At 40.2% G+C, this 20,553-nt stretch overlaps 1 protein-coding gene across 5 annotated transcripts in view; it reads left to right on the top strand.

Annotated features, from left to right (window-relative positions):
* The window catches only part of LOC147178435 (IQ motif and SEC7 domain-containing protein 1-like), a 127,713-nt gene that overhangs the window by 21,798 nt on the left and 85,362 nt on the right, over positions 1-20,553 (top strand). For 3 of the 5 annotated variants that reach the window (XM_086069781.1, XM_086069780.1, XM_086069789.1), the window contains one exon: positions 11,272-11,379. The exons of the other annotated variants lie outside the window; for them this stretch is intronic. In XM_086069781.1, coding sequence (XP_085925907.1) covers positions 11,272-11,379 — 108 coding nt within the window. The remainder of the gene's footprint in view (positions 1-11,271; positions 11,380-20,553) is intronic. 5 annotated transcript variants of the gene reach the window in all.

Raw genomic sequence — 20,553 nt, 5'->3', positions numbered from 1 at the left:
CACAGTACAGTAACTTTTAGTGATGACTAGAAAACTCAGACGAAAGATGTCCCTCCTGGTCCATATTCACTACCTGGTGTGTCTTGCACAGTCTCTTTTTTCCGAGATCTCATGGAGGGTCTCGGAACTGTTCCACTGGGACTTGGGAGCTTTTTTTGTTCAGCTGAGTGGCACTGGAGAGAACAGTTGGAACTTTTGAAACTAGGAAGCCTTAATTTTGACTTAAGTAGACCCAGTGGCCCTCTGCTGTTCCCTTTTTGCTCTACCACAGGTTCATGTCAAGGGGTGTTATGGTCCCCAGCGACCTTTAACAGAGACTCGCTGTGGACTTCGCATCTCCTACCCATCGTCCCTCCAGGGTACCTAGGGGCTGAGGGCCAGAGATTGAGGCCTGGGGGCCGGCAGCAGTTTTTTTTCCCATCAGCAGCTAATTTACTGGCCTCTAAATTGACCCATGGATACACGCAACCATCATCAGCAAGGCAAAGACCTTGGAAAAGGGGCCAAGGACCAAGGGCTGTCCGCCATTCTGGCAATCGAGGCCCTAGATCCTCAGGTACACCCCAGGGGCTTCTATTCAATTTATATCCTAGTGGCCCAAAAAAACCAAAATCGCAGATACTGGCCGATATTGGACCTGAGGGGACTCGATCGTCAACTAAAATAATTGCCATTCCACATGCTAACTGCGGCCAATTTGTCATAGATGGTCACCCGAAGTGAGTGGTTCACATCCGTTGATCTGAAGTACACCTACTTTCACATCCCTATTGCACCTCAGCACAGGCAGTTTCTCCATTTTACAGAGGTCGCCACTGACAGTTCCTTATGCTCCCTTTCGGGCTCTCCCTCTCCTCAATGTTTGTAAGCTGCTCTTGCACCCAGGTCATCCAAGATACCTCCAATCTCCTTGCCCATATGGCCTGGTTTGGCCTCAGGTTCAATTTCTCGTCTGAACCCCTCTCAGAGGATGACCTTTATTGGGATGACCTTGCACCCAGAGGGTGGAGGGTGTTCTTCTCCTCCTTGCAGTGTTTCGGAAGAACAGATTGCTGCCGTATGTCACACTCCTACAACTCTTTGGCAAGCTGACATCCAGGACAGCTGTGGTCCCGTTGGGGCTGCTGTCATTGCTTCCCCTGCAGACATGGCTGTACGGCTTCCACTTGGGCGCCAAGTGGCATCATCACCAGAAGCTCAGTGTGTCACATCGGGACTTCCTTGCCCTGGTCACATGGAGAGACATGGCTTTCCTGTCAATAGGCATAACTCGGTCACTTGGTCTTGAGACTGTCACCGCAAATGTCAGCCTCTCAGGGTGGGGTGCTGTCTGGCAACACTAGATAGCTAAGGGACAGTGGTACGTGCTGGATTATGCATGTCACTTCAATGTGCTGGGATTGCCTGCAATGCTCCTGCCTTTCATGCATTTTTTTTTTTTTGCCGTACTGGAGGCGAAGGCATGTTGCATGTGCGGTCAATCAAAAAACAGTGATACCTGAAGGGAAAATGACCTTTATTTTCTGGTCTCCAAGGCCCAATCATCATTTTACTTTGCATTTGTTTCACTTTATGACATACAGTAGATCCTTGATTCATGGGAGGAAATTAGCGGCTGAATTTATGATCCCCAAATTCAACACCACTGTACCACAATTAAGTTTTACTCAAATGTAAACACGAGAACTTTTCTAGGGTCACATAAATGCATCAACATGAGATGCATGTGTGCTACTACATACTCCACTACGTTCCATGCCTTCCGATGGACAGTGAAACACGTTTGTGTATGCCTGCTTCTTTTGTGTGTTTTTCCTCTAGTTGGAGTGCCACCATTTCTGAATAAAGACACTCGCACCCGTTTCAAGTGGAACTGGTGACATTTTCATATCACTGCAATGTGAATTTCTCAATATACGTCTTGCCTTTCTGTTTTTGTTGCCTTTCATCAAAGCTCAAAGCTGAAATGACTGCAGCAGGCAAGCAGTTTTCTGAACACAGCAGACCTGTTGTGTTGTCTTGACATCCGTCACCCTTCTCATACACCACATTGTGACACAAGTCAGACCGCCTGGTTTAACATTTTGTGCGCTACATGCTTTGCTAGCTTTCATTATCATTAATAATGAAAAAGCCACTGAACTTGGCACAGGCGCCATCAATAAATAAACCCTGCTCCCCAAAGAGTCGTTGTGAACAGGTTTCGTTGAAGTGTGCATGTCGGGAGAGCGGGAAGGCCATGGCAGATAATGGCGGATTATTCTCATGCACACCCTGTAGTTAATGATAGAGGAATAACAACAAGGCGGTGTTTAATTGGTCTGCTGTTCTGTAATCAGGATGGATGGCTTCATTCAGATGTGATTAGAACCGAGGCGAGGGTGGCGGCGAGGCTCTCGACAGCCTCGCTGACCCGCTTGTATTGGATTGTTCTTCAACAGAACGTCAGGCAATAAAGATGCTTATCTTTTTTTTTAGGCGGTTATTCATAAAGTCAGAAGGGGCTACAGATCACTATGACACTGAATACAATTGACACGCTTTTAACATTTGTTCCCGTTTGCTGTCCTGTCCTGAGCTTGTGCATTAGTTTTGGGTGGCAGCTTTATTTGTGTGTGACAGCTGAGCGGATAATTAAAAATTTCAATTGGTTGAGATGATTTATGCATGGTTGGGGTTCTTCTGAGCAGTGCAAATTTGCTCATTTAAAAATGTCATGCTCACACTGTATTGAATATGATTGAAAATGACTTGTACAGCTTAACAAAAACGTCTACATTTTGTTTTACACTTTCCCCCTCAAAATTCCTGCAGACAGTTGTGGAAAGAGACACTAGACTTTGCAGCTGTGTATGTACAGTATGCCAATATCTGTCTAGTGTCGTGCCTCTCTGTTCTACTTAGCTCTTGGTTGCCATAGGGAGCAATGCTCATCTCTTTGAAGTAATAGTAGACTGAGCCTTCTTGCGTGTCTTGTTTTAGTCCCATTTGACCCACTGAAGTGGATTTGAAGTCCCTCTAATCAGCCATTGTTCTGTAAACACTATGAGTGCTAAAAAAAAAAATCGATTCGGCAATATATCGATATTACAGTGCACAATTCTCGAGTCGATTCAATATGCAGCCAAATCGATGTTTAAACATCTTTTTATTGATGGAAATATTCAACAAAACGTCTTAGTTAGGGTTAGGGTTCACACTTTAAGCATGGAAGAATGTTATATTAATGGAACATTAAGCCTTCATATTTTATTACATGAAACAGACTGCAACCTGTTTGTTAAATACAGTGGTTTAGTTATAAGCCTGACGTTTCAGATAAATAAATACATTTGTATACAAATCTAACTACATAATAATAATAATAATAATACATCAGATTTATATATCGCATTTCTAGACACGCAAAGACGCTTTACTTTTTTATGGAGTGGATACATTATTTATGCACTCACACATTCACACTGGGTGTGGACACAACAACACATGACTTGGGGAGAGCGGGGATCAAACAGACGGCTTTCTGGTTACTGAACGACTGTCTCTACACCCTGAGACACGGCCTCCACTACATGTACAAGTTTACTGATGAGTATTTTCTAAATTTAAGTTTAAAAAAAAATCACAATAATCAATTTATAGATTTGTATCGGGATTAATCGGCAATGAATCAAATCCTGACCTATGAATCGTGATATGGATTGAATTGCCAGGTACTACGCAATTTACACCCCGAGTAAACACTATGCCGAGATTATACAACACATCATACACGTGTGAAGCAGAAAGAAAGAACAATAGAATCTACTGGTGCTGGGACATCATTGTTGATTAAAAACAAGGACTGAGTGTTTCACTCTGCTGGCCTTGGCTGATGTCATAATGATGTAGTTTACTGAGGTCCTGAAGATTTTCTTTGTTAAATGCAACCAATTCTATTGCATTTAAGTTACGTTTTCAGCCGTGTGTGCGCCCTACGTCTCGTCCAACGTCAGCTGGGATAGGCTTCAGTTCACTTGCGATCCTAATGAGAACAAGTGGTATAGAAAATGGATAAATGAATGGATTTAGTAACACAACCCACAAAGTTTGTTGTCCCCATGTTAGGCGGAATTTTGCACTTGCAAAGTTGCAGGGCTTATAAGGAACACCGACTGTCATGACAAGTTTGCTCTATATTATTTATTTGGTTGTTACTAACATAACAATGAGATACATTTTTGAAAAATCCCCCCCCGCGACCCTTGTGAGGATAAGCGGTTAAGAAAATGGATGGATGGAAGAATATATATAAATATCGCATTAATCATGATTAATCGCACTATTAATTTTAACCATAGGTTATCCTTTAGCGTGACAGCGGATGGCTACTTTTAAGGTAGCACAGGTTGTTTGAGCAATAAACATAATTACATACATTAAAGTAAAGCATTTAATAAACATTTGCGTATGACATTGAGAATATTTGTTCATGTGATAAAATTCTAAGATGTGATTAATCTGATTAAAAAATGCAAGCTCGAGATATGTCTCAAGGAGCTGTCTGCATTAGGACAGGACCATAGGCTACAGGCAATCAGCATAGAGGCTGCGATCCAGCAGCACAGCAAGATCCTGCACACACAGCAATTGGAGACCCCTTGGGACAGGACCACGGCCACGGCCCACCGCAGCTCCTGCTGCACAGGGCTTCCAGAGAGAAAACACTGGAGAAAATCATAAAATGAAATATATATATATATAATGTCAACAAGATACAGTGGGGCCTATTGTATTGCACTGCGCGTCATTATCGACATCATCGTGGCGTTTCCACCCTCTTGGATGTATCAACGTAAGCAGCGCTGTTCTCTCTGACTTATTGTCATATTTATCTGGTCGAAGTATCCAAATAAGTGTCATCTGTCTCCGGTTTCGCAGTCTAGTTTGCCCTTGTAAAATCCCACTAGTTTCTTGCATTTGAACATGTTCTTGACTTGCAAACAAACAATGTGCAGCCTTTCAGTACGGCTTTGTTTACATTCGCTGCTACATCCAACATGGTGGATTTCTGGAACTAACAGACTTTGACAGCTACCGTACAAAGGGGCATTTTAAGTGGACTGCCCTTTCCAGCCCACGTCATCATAGGTTGCGCTTGCAGCATTGATTCAAAACTATGGCAGATATACGTGTGGCTGTGGCTGTAAATAATTTATATATGTTTTTTAGCGTGGAGTTGCTAAGCGTTTTTGAATAGTTTCAAACAATATCAACATGCTTAGCTGTCATGTGTACGGGTGTGCAAATTGGAGTACGAAGGAGTTTATTTTTCTCGATTCCGGAGGAAACTGTGGACCGATCAAGGACATAATCCTTAAGTAAGTTATCGTGGCCATTTGGTTAAACTCTATGTCTTGAAATGTCGAGTATCATCAGGCATTTCTGACGCCCTACAATACGGTCCCACCAAGATCGTCGTCGCAACCATGTGACGCGATTCTCACTTCTCACTTGGTAACACAGCGCTCGACACTGCGACCAATTTACCCGCAAATGCAGCCAACTTTAAAGGAATACAAGACTTATGAAAAACTATTATAATTTCAAGTCTTCCCTGAAAAAATGGGCAATTATCGATTATGATTTTATAGCACTTTTTATGAATATTTTTGCATTAAGTACAGTATCGGCCATTTTGGACCGAATCGTATCGCGTGCGTAAAATACACATTAAATAACATGGCATGAATGACAACAAAGAGACTCACGAGGAATTATTGCGTCCCACGGCGGACATCAAAGGTGAAACTATGCCCTATAGCAAAGAAGCACTTCTTCAAAAGCAGTACAGCCACAGACTAAATGAAATGAAACTGGCCGACCGGCTCATAGTGTAGCTGGTAGAAGTTGGGGAGCGTCTGCAAGTTGTTTGTTACAGAGGCTCAAATCACCAGTCAAATCACCATTGACATTGTTCACTCTGGAAATGTAATTTGTGGACGGTACCTAACCTGGACTGTAAACATCCGTGTGACTTTAACTCTGCTAGGCCATGCTACATGTTGTGTGCTAGCACGCTAGGCCACATTAGGAAAGGCCACCCCCCACTTCTCATTAAAGCATGTAATTTTGTAAATACACACTGTTTCCTATGACTTGCTGGGACTTAACTCAATCTTTTGCCGCAGAATGTCACTCATGGAAAATGAGGAAAAAATTGACTATCAGCGTAATTAACGCGAGGCAGGAAACTACTTCAAGCTCATTCCATTGTGGCTGAGAGGAGGCATTAGCGGTTCTGAAATTAATAATTCATTATGCCAAAACAACAGCAAATGCCGGCAGCTGTGGCATACTTACTCAATGATATTACTCAGGGCCTCTGAGCAGCATTCATCAAATAGTAGCTGCACTGTAGAAACTTCTGCTGATTGCTCATTGGCTTGTGGAAGCATCAAACAACATCTGCTAAAAGTCACATTAATGATTGTGTGCTGTGATTGGCTGGCGACCTATCCGGGGTGTACCCCACTTATTGCCCCAAGTCAGGTGGCATAGACTCCAGTTCACTTGCAACCGGTGATCGTGGATTTGATTGATAATGCCAGAAGATGCTATATTTCTTTAGTTTTTATAAAGACATACAGTAAGTCCATTGAAAGAAGCTGCGAGATTGTGATTGCATGTCGACAGTTGGACATGCCTGGTTCGTGTCTGATGAGGGCACAGCTCAGTAGTGTCTCCGTGGAAATGGTGTCCAGTGAAAGAAGATGAGAAATGTCAGTTTTGATCAAGGGAGGACAAAACTGCTCATGGTGCATCACAATGAACATAAACTATAGTCGCAAAGACTCATTTTATTGTTTTGATACATCCCCCCTCCCCCACTTTGACATGAATACCTAAATGTGAACATATATGAGGAAATGGGTTGGATGGATGATGTAAAGAAGTGCTGTTGCAGTTGCTAGTCTGGTGTGTTTGTGTGTGTTCAGCAGTTTGAGTTGACTTCACAACAGTATCGCGTTCATTGTTATTCATAATGCAGTGCAATGCCACAGGTTTGCAACAAACCCTCCCTCGAGGCAGAGATATCAATTCGGTCTGCAGAAGTTAACACGAGTTCGTTTTAGAGTTGTCATTTTACAGGTTAATAAGGGTGCCTCCTTTACAAAATACTCTTCAATTTTGGATAGGCATGTCAAATGTTGCCAGCGGTTATACAATCAGAAGTGGAGTATTACTTGGAAAGTTTTGTTATTTTCCTCATGCAATTAAAATAAATAGAAGGATATACAGTGCAACAACTTGTGAGAACTGCGCCGAAGCAGCTTCAAAATCATGTTACTGCTGCTCGTAATGAGGAGAGCGGTGTCTCGTTGCCACGGCAACACCAGATCAAACACTTCAATGGCCTTGATATTGGTGGACCAGCCAGTACAGTTCTCGTATTGTCTGCATCATCTCAAGTGTGAACATCGCTGTAAAGAGGCAAATGCAAGTCTGGATAAACAAACGATAATTCGTACCACAAAGGAAAGAAAAAGACTGAATGAATGATGTCAAGCATTCAATCACAATATCGTCCAGCTTCTTTTCGCCGCGTAGGAGGGCTTTTCACTCGTTTCCTGAGGATGTTTAGACTTTTAGGCTTGTTTTATAGCCTGAAGCAGCGGGCTCTTTGAGCAGCCGTGATCGATCAAATGCGTGAAATATATAAAAAGAACACAGCTTTGTCTTGGTTGTTTATACGTCCACAAGAATTTACGCTGTCCTCACTCCTCTTCTTATCGGCGCATGCCTTGCTTTTAGGCTCAAAATTGCAACCTAATGCTGTACAGAGTGGCATTATGGTGATATTCACAGCTATTTTACTCCAATTTGTGACATCCTTGCAATTCAAAGGTGTTCCCCAGGTTTGAGAAACTAAAGGGCATGTAATGATTTTTTGGTCTTTTATCATGTAGGGCAAACTTCTGTCAACATGGATGCCCCTTAAAGGGGACGTCAAACCAAAAATTGTCTTTACAAAATAATATGTTGTATGTACATCCACTAGTAGTCCAAACATGCCATTCTGATTAATGGTGCGTTTATGGAATATGAGTTAAGCAGCAAGATCCACCCGTTTTTGTCTCTCTCAGGGGGCGGCCTCGTTGCCACTTGAGGTTGACTGAATATGACATCACAGTTGCTCAGGTTTAGGCAACGACCAATCAAAGCTCAGCTGTTTTCTGAAGCTTCCGGCTTAACTCATATATTAATCAGTATGCTGTGTTTAGACTTGTGGGTCTGCATATTTTGTGAAGACCATTTTGGGGTTGACTTCCCCTTCAACAGGTATCCTTGTTTTATCCAATATCTTTCTTTGTTCTAGAGTGAGAGTGAAAATTGTGACAATACATTTTCAGTGGTGTTGCTTTAACACATGCATGTATCATATATATGTTCACCTCATTTGTCTAAAAGATTCAGATTCAGTTTATTGTCATTACAACAAGTGCAACAAAGCATTAAAGTGCAGACCATTCAGTGCAAAGGATTTTAAAACTGTGATAATAAAAATAATCAATATAAATAGATATAAAGAACATTGAAAAAAAACAAAAACAAGATCATAATCAGAAACCAGATTTAAAAAAAAGAAAGGTCATACACTACACAACTGTAGGGAAATATACTCGTAATTGCGTATTAATAGGTTAACAACCACTTAACTCAGAAGATTTTTTTGTGTGATTTTTCCTCACAGTCAAATCAAGTGACATAACTGTTATCGAGTATAATTAGAATGTTTTTGAACCAGCTTTTCAATTATCAACCAAAAAAAGTTCAAAAACTCACTGTCCCAAATTATTCAGCACATTATAGTTTCAAAACATGTTATAGCTTGTAAAGAACAGGAACTAGTCACGTGTTGAATTTGCAACGTTAGGAGGTTGTGTTCAATCACCAAAAGCCATTTCAATCATTATCTGGTCAAGTTATATTTAAACATTGGACCCTTTACTTGATCCAAACTTGACAATTCTTCTGTCCATTGAACATGTGAGTTTGTGGACAGTTTCTGCTGGAATTTCTTGGCAAGATGTCAGCATAACCTCCCAGAGCTGCTGTTTGGATGGGAAGTGCCTCCCACCCTCATTGATCTTTTGCAACTGCCTCCCACGCACTTTGCTTAAGGCAAAAGTAGCTCATCATGCAGAGGTATTGCTTGCGGCATGAGTTGCTGCACTGTCATTAATGACTGACTCGGTACGGAAAGCACCCGCTTTCATTTGAAACTCCACATACTTTTCATTGTTCCATTTCACACTTTCTAAACCCTGTAAAGGGGGCGACCAGATCTCTCAACATGATTCAGGCTGTTCTCTATACCGCAGCTCTGTGAAACTATTCTGACATCCTGCAAAGAAAATTCTGCAGAAACTATCCACAAAACTTTAGTGGATGTAAAGAATTACAAAGATATTCTCAAATAAAGGGTTCTATGTTAAAATACAGGGTGACATAAAACAATGGGAACTTTTTAATAATCAATAAAACCAAGAGTGATGGAAGAAAAATATTTTATGCATACTAGCTAAAACCTTAAAACATGGCATTTAACTCTTTTACTGCCAAAAACGTTTAATGACCTATACTAAAATCCAAATGAATGCTGCCAAAAACTTTCATTGACGTTTAGTACGTTTTTGTCCTCAATGGGCAGTGGAAGTTGTTGCGCAGCGCTGCCTACTCAATAGACTTGTGAAATCACAAACACCCACTAACTATGGCCAGCAGATGGCAGCATTGCATCTCTTTTCAATGGGCTCCCGATAGTATGGAATTACACTGAAACATGACCAATCTGATGAAATAGAACGTTTTCAAGGATGATGACGTGAATGACCAAAGCCTTTGTCATATTAAATCTAGTTCACAAAGCGTCACTAAACAAAAAATATTAGTGTCAAAGTCACTGTTGTGCAGAAAATGTATCTTTTCACAAAAAGCTTGTTTTCTCATCTTTTCAATTTTCGCTCACTGTCACTCAAATTACCTATTTCCGAATGGTGATTAGTAAAGAACGGAATAAAGTAGTAACACACTTTTTTTTTTCTAATGAAATAATTAAAGTTTTATGTAGTGAAAGTACACAATATTTTGTTTGCCTTGAAAGATAAGTTAAAATGCTCGAAATCGTCTGGCACTGTCGAGGTTGTTTTTTGGATAACGTTTGGCAGTAAAAGAGTTGAGAAACAATAATGGAATCCCAGCTGCGATGTTGCAGTGGTCATTGAGGAATCTCAACAGGAGGTTTGAAGAATACATTCGTACAGGAGGACCATCTACTAGGGATGTAACGATAAAGGGAATATTGCGATATTGCAATATTAAAACCAAATATCGTCGTCGCCATGTCACAATATTAAAAGCAGCACATCTGTTAAAAAGTCGGGTTGATTTTTATTTGTGCAGTTCTAGCCCCCTCTGGTGGCTTTTTTTTTTTGTGCAGGTACATTTTTACAAGGCATGTTTTGGCCCTTCTATGTTTAAAATCCATGCTAATCATTATATGCTTGTGAATCGAGTCAATATGTGGAGGAACGCAATATGTGCGTGCATTAGCAACTAAGTGCCTCAATATTAAGTGTTTTTAGAGATTGTAGGTTGTTGCTGTACAAAAGCACAATATTGTGTTGTTTTTTAATAGTATGAGCGCTCGCTTTTTTTTTTCTTTTTACAATATTGTGACCTTTTTTTATATATCACCAACCTCCTAACAATATCATGATAATACCGTATTGTGATGTTTGGATATTGTTACATCCCTACCAACTACAGGAAGTAATAAAAAAAAGAAAGAAAATTCCATCGTTTCATAAATGGCATGTTTTAAGGTTTCAATTACTATGAATAAAATATTTTTCTTCCATCACTCTTGGTTTTATTGGATTATTAAAAAGTTCTTGTTTTTTGTGTTGCCCTGTATCACTAGACCTGTTGAGTTACGTTAGAGATGGTTGATTTCAATAAAGTGTTTTCACTTCTTTATACCCTATAAAATGTCTGAACAGCTAATGACTTGAACATTATGCTGAGTATCATTTGCATCGACTAAAACTGAGAAAAAAAAACTTTTACATAATAATTTGTAACACTGTGTAAATTATGAAAACATGCAAAAGGACATAAAGGATTAAAACTGCCCCATTACTTCAAAGAGAAACTGAGGCGGAGTCAAATTATTGGCCTTATAAAAGCCTTTGTACATGTAACCTAATGTAACCTGTCCTCCTCCAGGAGACATGCGTCCCTGCCTGTCCAAGTCACAGAGACTCCTGGAAGCGTAGTTTTGGCTGGCAGCAGAGGAGTCATCCCATGTCGCAAGTGGAAGTCGGCTTCCTTTGGGTACAGTAAGATTTTTGACTTCCATGATCACTTATTTGTCCCATAACCACAGCAACATGGCGCGGCCCTTGTGTTGTTAACCCTATAAAGTCACTCCCACCCATGCTTTGGATGCCGCGTCGCTATTTGTGTGACCAAATGCACAGCAAGCAGATCTTGTTAAGCTTCGCCTTCATGAAATATGATGCTCGTATCTACTGTATGCGCCTTGGGCTCTCCTCGCCCATTAGCTCGAGCCGAGTTGTGAGAGATGTAAGCGCAGGCGGCGGCATCAGTGGGACAGACTTAGGGGGCTTCAAAAGGCTGCAGATGGTTTTCAAAGACGCCTCCCAAGGCTGCGTGCTTCGTCATCAAACAGCCAGCGACTAATCCATAACCCACTTTTGGCTCGTGCGCAGCCCACAAATAAATCCCAGTGTACAATAGAAGCTTGTTCTATTTTTAAACAGCAGTGTTCAGAAGTTTCTGACGCGTAAGATCACGGCTGGTTTGTTTTTGGTAACACAGCAGCAATGAGGGCCGCTATTTCGGGCACATACCTCACTCGTATGTCTTCTATTTGATAAGCTGCTATTTGTGATTGTTTCCCAAGTAGTCACTTTAAGCACACCACTGTTTTATGATGTTTGTAGATTCCCGTTGATTGATTGATTTTTTTGCTCTCTCTGCAACGGACTCACTTTTTGACTCCACAACGTTCAACGATGTCACAAGATGGTAATGGAGGCACAAAAAAAATGAGAAGCTTTTACCTCAAGAACAAAGCCTTTGAAAACATTTGATCATAGATTGTGGTCTTCCCTCTCACATGAACATAAAATAATACCTGTAAAATGTATTTTCAGGAGTAATGAACTTTAAAAAAAAAACAAAGTCCAGATGTCCCTTTAAATGATGTCTCGAGCATCAGTTTCAGATGCATACAGTTGCGCTTGAAAGTGAAAACACATATTGAGCGCACTGCACTGTATGGTGTGGCAAAAGCTTTAATGTCCATGAAATCCAAAATACTGTGGCAGTTGTTTTGACATTTTCAGAGGGTGAAGTTGACATGAGTAGAGATGTGCATGTGAATTTTGGTCACAATTCATAGCATTTTTGTGTCTTTAAGCATTGTTTAGCTTTTGAACATTTATAGTTGTGTTCCCCTAAGGTATGTAAACTTTCAAGCACAAAGACATTTGCAATTTATATTTAAATAAATAAGGATTACAGTAATTTCTGGCCTATAAGGCGCACTTGACTATAAGCCGTGCTAACTAAGTTTGGGGAATACGCGAGTTTGTTACACATATAAGGCGCACCCGACTGTAAGCCGTAGGTCTTTTAATGTTACCGCACCGGGTTCCCGTTACTTTCTTTTCCATAATGAGGGTGCAAATAGTCTCGCTCTCATTCTGTCTCTTCTACTGTATTTGGACTCACTTGGTTTGTTTTGCTCTGCCTGACCCTCTTGCGCTTCCTTTATAGTGCGATCTTGTGATCTGATGGATAAGCCACACCTTTGTATTAGCCGCAGGGTCAAATGCGAGTAAAAAAAAGTAGCGGCTTATAGTTCAGAAATTACTGTAACCTTTGTCATTGTTTAGTTTGTCATTGTTTTAGTTTTAGTTTAGTTAGTCTTTTCTAAATATAAATAGGAATCAAAACTGTGGTTTTCATTTATTTTGTTCTATTTTATTGTCTGTCCCCAGTATAACAGTCCACCCTATTATTGTAATCTATATTAATTCGCCCCAAAATCTAGTTGAATGAATCCCATTCTAGATGTGATAACATACTTTTGGAGGGAATTTTTTTGGTGTGAACAAAAAAAAAGTTTCTTATACAAAGGTTTTTGAACAGCTATAGCTAAAATTTGCTAATTTACAGAGCAATAGCTAATTTGGATGAAAAAATTCACGTTGTAAAATTGATCACAATTTTATGACAGAATATAAATTGTGTACAATGCACCTTAAATTTTTCAATTTTTACGTACTTGAGCTCTACCACTACAATTTCCCTAAAACGTGATCTAAAACTGATGTAATGTTCAAAACATACTAATGAAAAGTTACCAATAACCACAAATGGCCCATCTGTATTTATATAATTCTAAATTCATTAAAACCATCGTCTGAATTTTGTGATTAGAAATACATTTGGACGGCGGTGCTTCTCATGTGCTTGTTCAACTGGAGTCAACCTGTAGTTTGTAGCAGCAGCACAATGCTAATTGTAATCTCCAATCTACTAAATTTAAGATAAAAAATCTACACATTTGAAATGCACTTGTCTTGAAATGTGTTTCCTTGATATAACCCTCCTCTCAAGTTATGTAATCTTGCAGCAGAGGGGAACACATTACCAAAAAAACAAAGTCCCAGCTTTAGTCTTATTTTTATTTATTTTTTACATTAATGATTGATTTCAGATGGCTGCTTCATCACTGTAGCCGATGGATATTTTTCTTCAATGCAAAATTCTGTTTTGATTGAATCAAATCAATCTCAGCACTACTTTGCCTCAAAGAAAACTCACGTCACGTGACACGGCAAGGGTCCTGTGTGACTGTCGTATTTGAATGTTGAATGCTTGCGTTTGTTGTGTTTTGTTGCATGGCGGACAAAGCAAAAGGAAGCTTAGTGATGATGTGAAGTGAGTTCTCGCCTCGGTTGGATGTCATACCGTATGCAGGATAGGTGCAGACATTGTTTATTAGTTTAAAACGGGTCCCTGCTGTTACCCTAACTGACAGACTTTGTGATGGAAAGTGATGGAATGTAGTCAAACGTAATACTGCAACATCGGAGTGTTGTTCAGAGTTGATGCAATCTCAAGGGGCCGCCTTTCACATTCATTGCTAGCAGTGCAGCTGCAAAACTGAAATCGTAGAACATTTCCCACAGGGCTGACTTAAATCATTTTTTGTGCTTTTCTTGTGTGTTCCCCCACGCTGTATCACTTACCTGTATTTTCCCCCTGTCTACCTTTTTTTGACTCTCCGTTATCTTAATAGTTGCATTTGATGAGCAACTGTGCTGCATGAGCGGCAGAGTAGCCTCACGGTGCCGACTCATTTTCTACACCCAAGTGCGCTTATTTGAGTGTCGGGAAGTTTGCCAGCGTAATTGTTGAGCCACTGATCCTGCTGATGTTAAACAGCGATAAGTTTGGATTATTTTCGAGCCAAAAGTTCGATCCATCATTTATGCACTCATCTAGAGAGCTAAAGCAAAAATGTTGTACAAAGTCCATATTGATCCTGTTTCCTGCAGTGAGTATGAAGCAATCAGCGCGCTTGACCCAATCTGCACAGACAGTCCCACAGAAATAATAAGCAGCTTTTATGTGTTTATTTACATATTTGCATTTACTTTTTTTTTGCCCTTGACTATTGCCAACGCAAGAGCATAAATCCTGCATCCCTGTGCTTTTTTATCAAAAGAGAAACGCACGGGATCTGCTGTAGCTGGTGCAGGCGTAACGTTATTAGCTGAGGTTATTGTGTTGACCCAGCACCGGAAGAGCTGAAAGCACTGCAAGATTAACGTCAAAGACAATTACCTGATAATCCAGTACGGGCATCGTGCCAGTGTGGAGTAGTGATTTGCTATAGTTTATTTGAAAGATTATTTCCATACCAGTACTCCGATGAGAAATAGATGAAAGGTTTGTTTTTTGTTGTTGTTTTTTTTAAGAGCTCAATACCCAAACTTGGGATTGGAATGTGTTTTCGCATCTGAAAACACAAAAACTGTCATATCGCAAAACTAAAATGATCCTTTACATGCTCAAGCGTTTCTCTCTTTTGAAAGGAGCAAACTCTATTTGGGTCGTTGATGGATAAGGATTTTACCAGAGCCAGCACAGTTAATTTATTATTATTATCTACATTTGTACTATTATCTACAATTTAGGACATCTATCATGGAAAGCTGTCTACAATGATCACACCAAATGATGGTTGGTCGGACCACATAAAACACTTAAATCAAAGTTATGATGCTAACAATTAGCCATCAAAACAAAACAAGCTAGCTAGCCACACAAGTAAAATGATAATAGAAATAATGTTGTTGTTTTTTCAGGTCATACCACTTGATGTCCAAACATGACAAATACATACCAGATGCTAAAAGGTTAAACAATTTTTTACATAGTTATGAGACAGTACAAACATGATAGCAGCTGCGTTCTTCCCTTTTTTTGTGGATGATGCTCCTGTCTTTAAAAATATTTCAAAATAAAAGCCCCAATTTACTTTGGTAATTCCTTTTTGGTCGCACCACATGATAATTCATAGAATGGGCATCATCGGACAAACTTATCCGTCAATGACCCCTAAATTATAAGAAAGGCCGTACAGATTTGAGTTTTGTTGCTGTTAAGTATGTTCTCTAACTGGCTTGGGTTCTTTAGCCTCCTGAATAAAACACTTTACAACTGTAGAGGGGGGAGCACAAAAAAACTATTAAGATTAGGTGTTGTTATTTTTTAAATTCATTTCCATCTTCTCATCATCTTTTTGTATAAATTGCTAAATTTTGTCTGTTCTTAACCACTTAAAGAGGGAGCATATTTCCGCAGATCTGGCTGGGGAGGTCAGTTTGCCTGCAAATTGCCTGTAGTCAAAACCAGGTCCAATGCATCTCAGCTTACTCAAAGTTGAACACATTTTCACAGTGCTTTACCTCTTTTGGGGGGGGGGGGGGGTTCTTTTGCAGCCTTTTTTGTCTTTTCAGTTAGAAATAACTGCTATCTCAATCAATGACATCTGGGGATTGACAGATAAAGGCGGGGCGAGGCATAAATCCCTCTGCGAGCATTTACGTTCACCTCTGAAATTCCCTGTGGTAGCACCAAAAGGTCATGAAGCTGCTAATATTGAGCTGCCCTGTCTATTTGTTTACTGTTCAGAGGTTCTGATTTTGCAACTGACCATTAGTTTGAATCTTAACAAAGACCTCAAGTTTTCTTGTGAATAATTCACATGCTTTATGGTTCTCATTATGGAGAATGAACTGCATCAGAACCGTTGATTATCTGCAGTTCATCTAATAAGACTGCAGACTTTATTGATTGCATGGCAAAGACCCCCAAGCGGGCCCTCTGCTTCTGACTTCAGGAGGCGAAACGGCAAGAATGAACAAATCCCAATTCCAATGAAGTTGCGGTGTTAAAACAGAATTCAATGATTAGCAAATCCTTATTAACTTATACTACAAAGGCAAAAATGTTTACTGTTAAAGCTGATGAACTTATTATTATTTTTATGTATTATTGTGGACCATTTATTTATTTATTTATTTTTAAAATGCATGCCTATACCATAAAAGCTGGGAAAGGGGCATGCTTACCACTCTGTTACATCACCTTTGCCTTTTAACAACACTTCAATAAGCATTTGGGAACTAATTGTTGAACCTTTGTAGGTGTAATTCTTTCCCATTCGTGCTTGATGTACAACTTTTTATTTTTCAATTTCACTGTTATTGTATTTTGCGCTTCATAATGTGCCACGCATTTTCATTGGGAGACAGGTCTGGACTGCTGGCAGGTCAGTCTAAGACCCGTACTCTTTACTGCAAAGCCACATTGTTTTAACGTGTAGAATGTGGTTTGGTGTTGTCTTGCTGAAATAAGCACGTATGTCCCAGAAAAAGCAATTGCTCGGATGGCTGCATATATTGTTGCTCCAAATCCTGTATTTATTTGTTAATTGCAGAATTCAACTCAATTCAGAGAAACTCATTCTCATCGCATATCAGTAAGAATGAGACTTTTTACAAACATTTTTCTTCGACTAAAATGAAGTACAAATTTCCTTTCAGCATGTATGGGCAGATACGTACATGCAAGTACAGCTAGGTTTGGGAAACCTTTGATTTTCTTTCAAAATAAGACAAACTCAAGTAAAGTGGGAGCTCAGGTGACGCTGTGTCAATTGGGAGAGACTCCAGGTAAGAAAAAAAGTCTGCGTCCTAATGTGCAAACATTAACAAATTTTAGCTTTACACATTACACTGTATATTGAACTTGTTCATAGCTATGAGGTATGGGGGTTGTTCACCGTTTGTACTATTTGGTGTATTTACCTTTTTGACATTAGTCACATGTGGCTACAAACTGTCATGTGAATGTGTGAAAAAGGAAACGATAAAAGGCCTTTCCACTTCGTTTTTATTCTTCCTTTTTATTTACTGCAGTTTGTAATGTTTTGATTCATCCAAATAGGAACGTTTTAAGAGACCAGTAAAAGAGAGGCTCCGCTGCCATAATGTGTTGGAGTGTCGTTAAAAGCCTTCAGTTGTCTTTGCAGCTTCTGTTTCATCATTCTTTCCCAGTTAATTACAGAGCCTGCTGGAACACACAGTTTTGATGTGGCTCACGAGAAGTTGCTTTGGCTCAGTAAAACAGAAGAATGTGACACTTTCCGTGACCTTCCCTATGCTGAGTTCTGCTGCTGAGCCTTTGGCCAAGAGACAAAGGCAGGCAGGGATGTGTGTATTTCCTGTCTGCGTTTCCTGTGCCGCCATTGTCTTGCATTCAGAATGCTGCGGTGCACATAAACGCTTGTTGAAGGCTCATGATGTCACAATATAACAATGCTCGCGCATCATTTACGACTATTGATGGCTTTGTTTGTATTTTATAGCGCAATTGAAATAATACTGCTTGTAAAAGGGCACTTATGTAAATATTTGTGGATCACTTATATATATATATAAAAAAGTTTCACTGTATAAATGCAGTGTCATCATGTTGATGCCCTTTTTCATGGTGAGTGCAAAAAAGTTGAGTGACTTTCATGAAAACAAGAGTTCAGAACATTCAGATAGATTATTGCACCACATTAGAAATATGAAAATAAAAATAATATTGTTACAGTAATAAATGCTGAAAAAATATATCAGGAAATGATTATCCCTAAAATATACTCCCTCGACATCACAATCATCATACAGCTTTTTTATATTAGTGGGTAACCATATTTGGGCATATTTGCAAGCATATGGTGGCATCGTGTAATGTTGGGGATGTGATATTGCTAAAGTGTGGTGAAAAAGGATACCCCATAACTGTCTGTATTAGCGGTGGGAATCGCTAAACGCCTCTCATTTTGATTCCATTATGATTCAGGGGGCTCTTGTTTGATTCTATTACCAATTTATCAATGCGTTTTGAGTTGATTCGTTTTTTTCTTTTGTAGATTTTTATGTACTTCTTTTTAAACAGCACTGGACAACATGTTTGGTGCCTGTATTTGTTACTGAAATAAAATAATAATAGAAATTTTATGAATTTAAATTGAATGCTGAGTGAGCTGGGTTGTCGGCCAAAGGCGGGGACCTTGGCTACAGAAGCTAGCTGTTGGGACATGGAATGTCACCTCTGGTGGGGAAGGAGCCCGAGCTGGTGTGCGAGGCAGAAAACTTCCGACTAGATATAGTCGGACTCTCCTCCACACACAGCTTGGGTTCTGGTACCAATTCTCTTGTGAGAGGTTGGACTCTCTTCCACTCTGGAGTTGCCCACGGTGAGAGGCGCAGAGCAGGTGTGGGCTTACTTATTGCCCCCCGGCTTGGCGCATGTACGTTGGAGTTCACCCCGGTTGATGAGAGTGTAGCCTCCTTCCGCCTTTGGGTGGGAGGACGGGTTTTGACTGTTGATTGTGCATATGCACCAAACAGCAGCTCAGAGTACCCACCCTTTTTGGAGTCCTTGGAAGGGTGTGCTGGAGAGCGCTCCCCCTGGGGACTCCCTTGTTCTGCTGGGGGACTTCAACGCTCACGTAGGAAATGGTATTGATACCTGGAGGGGCGTGATTGGCAGGAACGGCCCCCTCGATTAGAACTCGAGTGGTTCTGTTATTGGACTTCTGTTATTGGACTTCTGTGCTCATCAGAGATTGTCCATAATGAACACCATGTTCAAACATAGGGGTGTCCATATGTGCACTAGGCACCAGGACACCGTAGGCCGCAGTTCGATGATCGACTTTGCAGTCGTGTCATCGGATTTGCGGTCGCATGTTTTGCAACGTATTGTGAGGGTCTACGTCTGGCAGAATCCCCTGTCAGAAAGAATTTCAACGCCCACCTCCGGCAGAACTTGTGGTCACCCCTTCCTCACAGCCACAGCCGCAGACAGATAAATGTCACCGTATTTTCTAGTTTTTCATCTCATAATGTGGTTGACAGATGAGAGGAAATGCAAGGAGGCGGTCAAGAAACGAGTGATTTACATGGGATGGTTGTCACAATCATAGCAGAATGCTAACATGCTGCTCTCTGTGCTGACATGTTTTGGCTTGACTCAAACTTGAGCCATAATAAAAGTGACCTTTAACCTCTGCAACTCACTTGGAAAACATTTTTTTAAGAGGGAAAGCAAAAACAAACAATTGAAATAATGTGTGACCCGCTTTGGCGAAGGGTCCGCATGTCGGAAGCATTCATTTTGCGGTAGACACGAAAATAGATTGTTTGGACAAAAATGTCGATTTTGAGATTTCTCTACAAATAGCCTCCTTGAGGTCTTTAGTTTCATTTCCCAGCAGCACACAATTAAAATTTGTAATAGAAGTGTATTGAAAATAAGCAATTATTAGAACAAGTGCATCTTAGCTAACGTGTTGTTTTTAGCCAACTTTAGCTAGCAGCGCGTCTCGAAAAGCTGCCTCAAAATGACCCAAGTTCCTCTTTTAAGTGGGATCAAATGAAAATCAAATATGAGCTATGAAATATGAAACTTGAAGATGAAAAAGTATCACGATGATCCTCCAAAAACCATCTCAAAATTTGCTTTATGTCGCCAAAGGCGTTTGAGTCATAACGTCCATGATCACAGACCACACCAAATGGCAAAATAATCTTTCACACAATTTATTAAATTAAAAGTTTCCCACTGTGGTAATATGACCTCATTTAAACAAGAAAATACCACAAGGAGCAACAATAAAATAACCAAACTTTGGCTGATGCCTCAGAAGATGAATTGTAGGCTCAATGTGATCTTGAAAGTTGAGGCTGCTTTGTTGATCTGTTGAGAGGTCAAACTTCCAAAATTTGTAAAGGGTTCAAATAACCCCCTCGCCCCATTTCTCCTTTTGTCAGGTATATTCTCACACACCTTATTTATTGCATTGGGTGTTGCCTGTCTGAGCATAAATTGCTTATCAGTAGCATA

This window comes from Leptonotus elevatus, chromosome 2 (assembly GCF_054856555.1).
Source record: "Leptonotus elevatus isolate MCC_2025b chromosome 2, RoL_Lele_1.0, whole genome shotgun sequence".
Lineage (NCBI taxonomy): Eukaryota > Metazoa > Chordata > Actinopteri > Syngnathiformes > Syngnathidae > Leptonotus > Leptonotus elevatus.
Note: the sequence above shows the minus strand (reverse complement) of the source record. Positions and strands in the feature narration are given on the sequence as shown.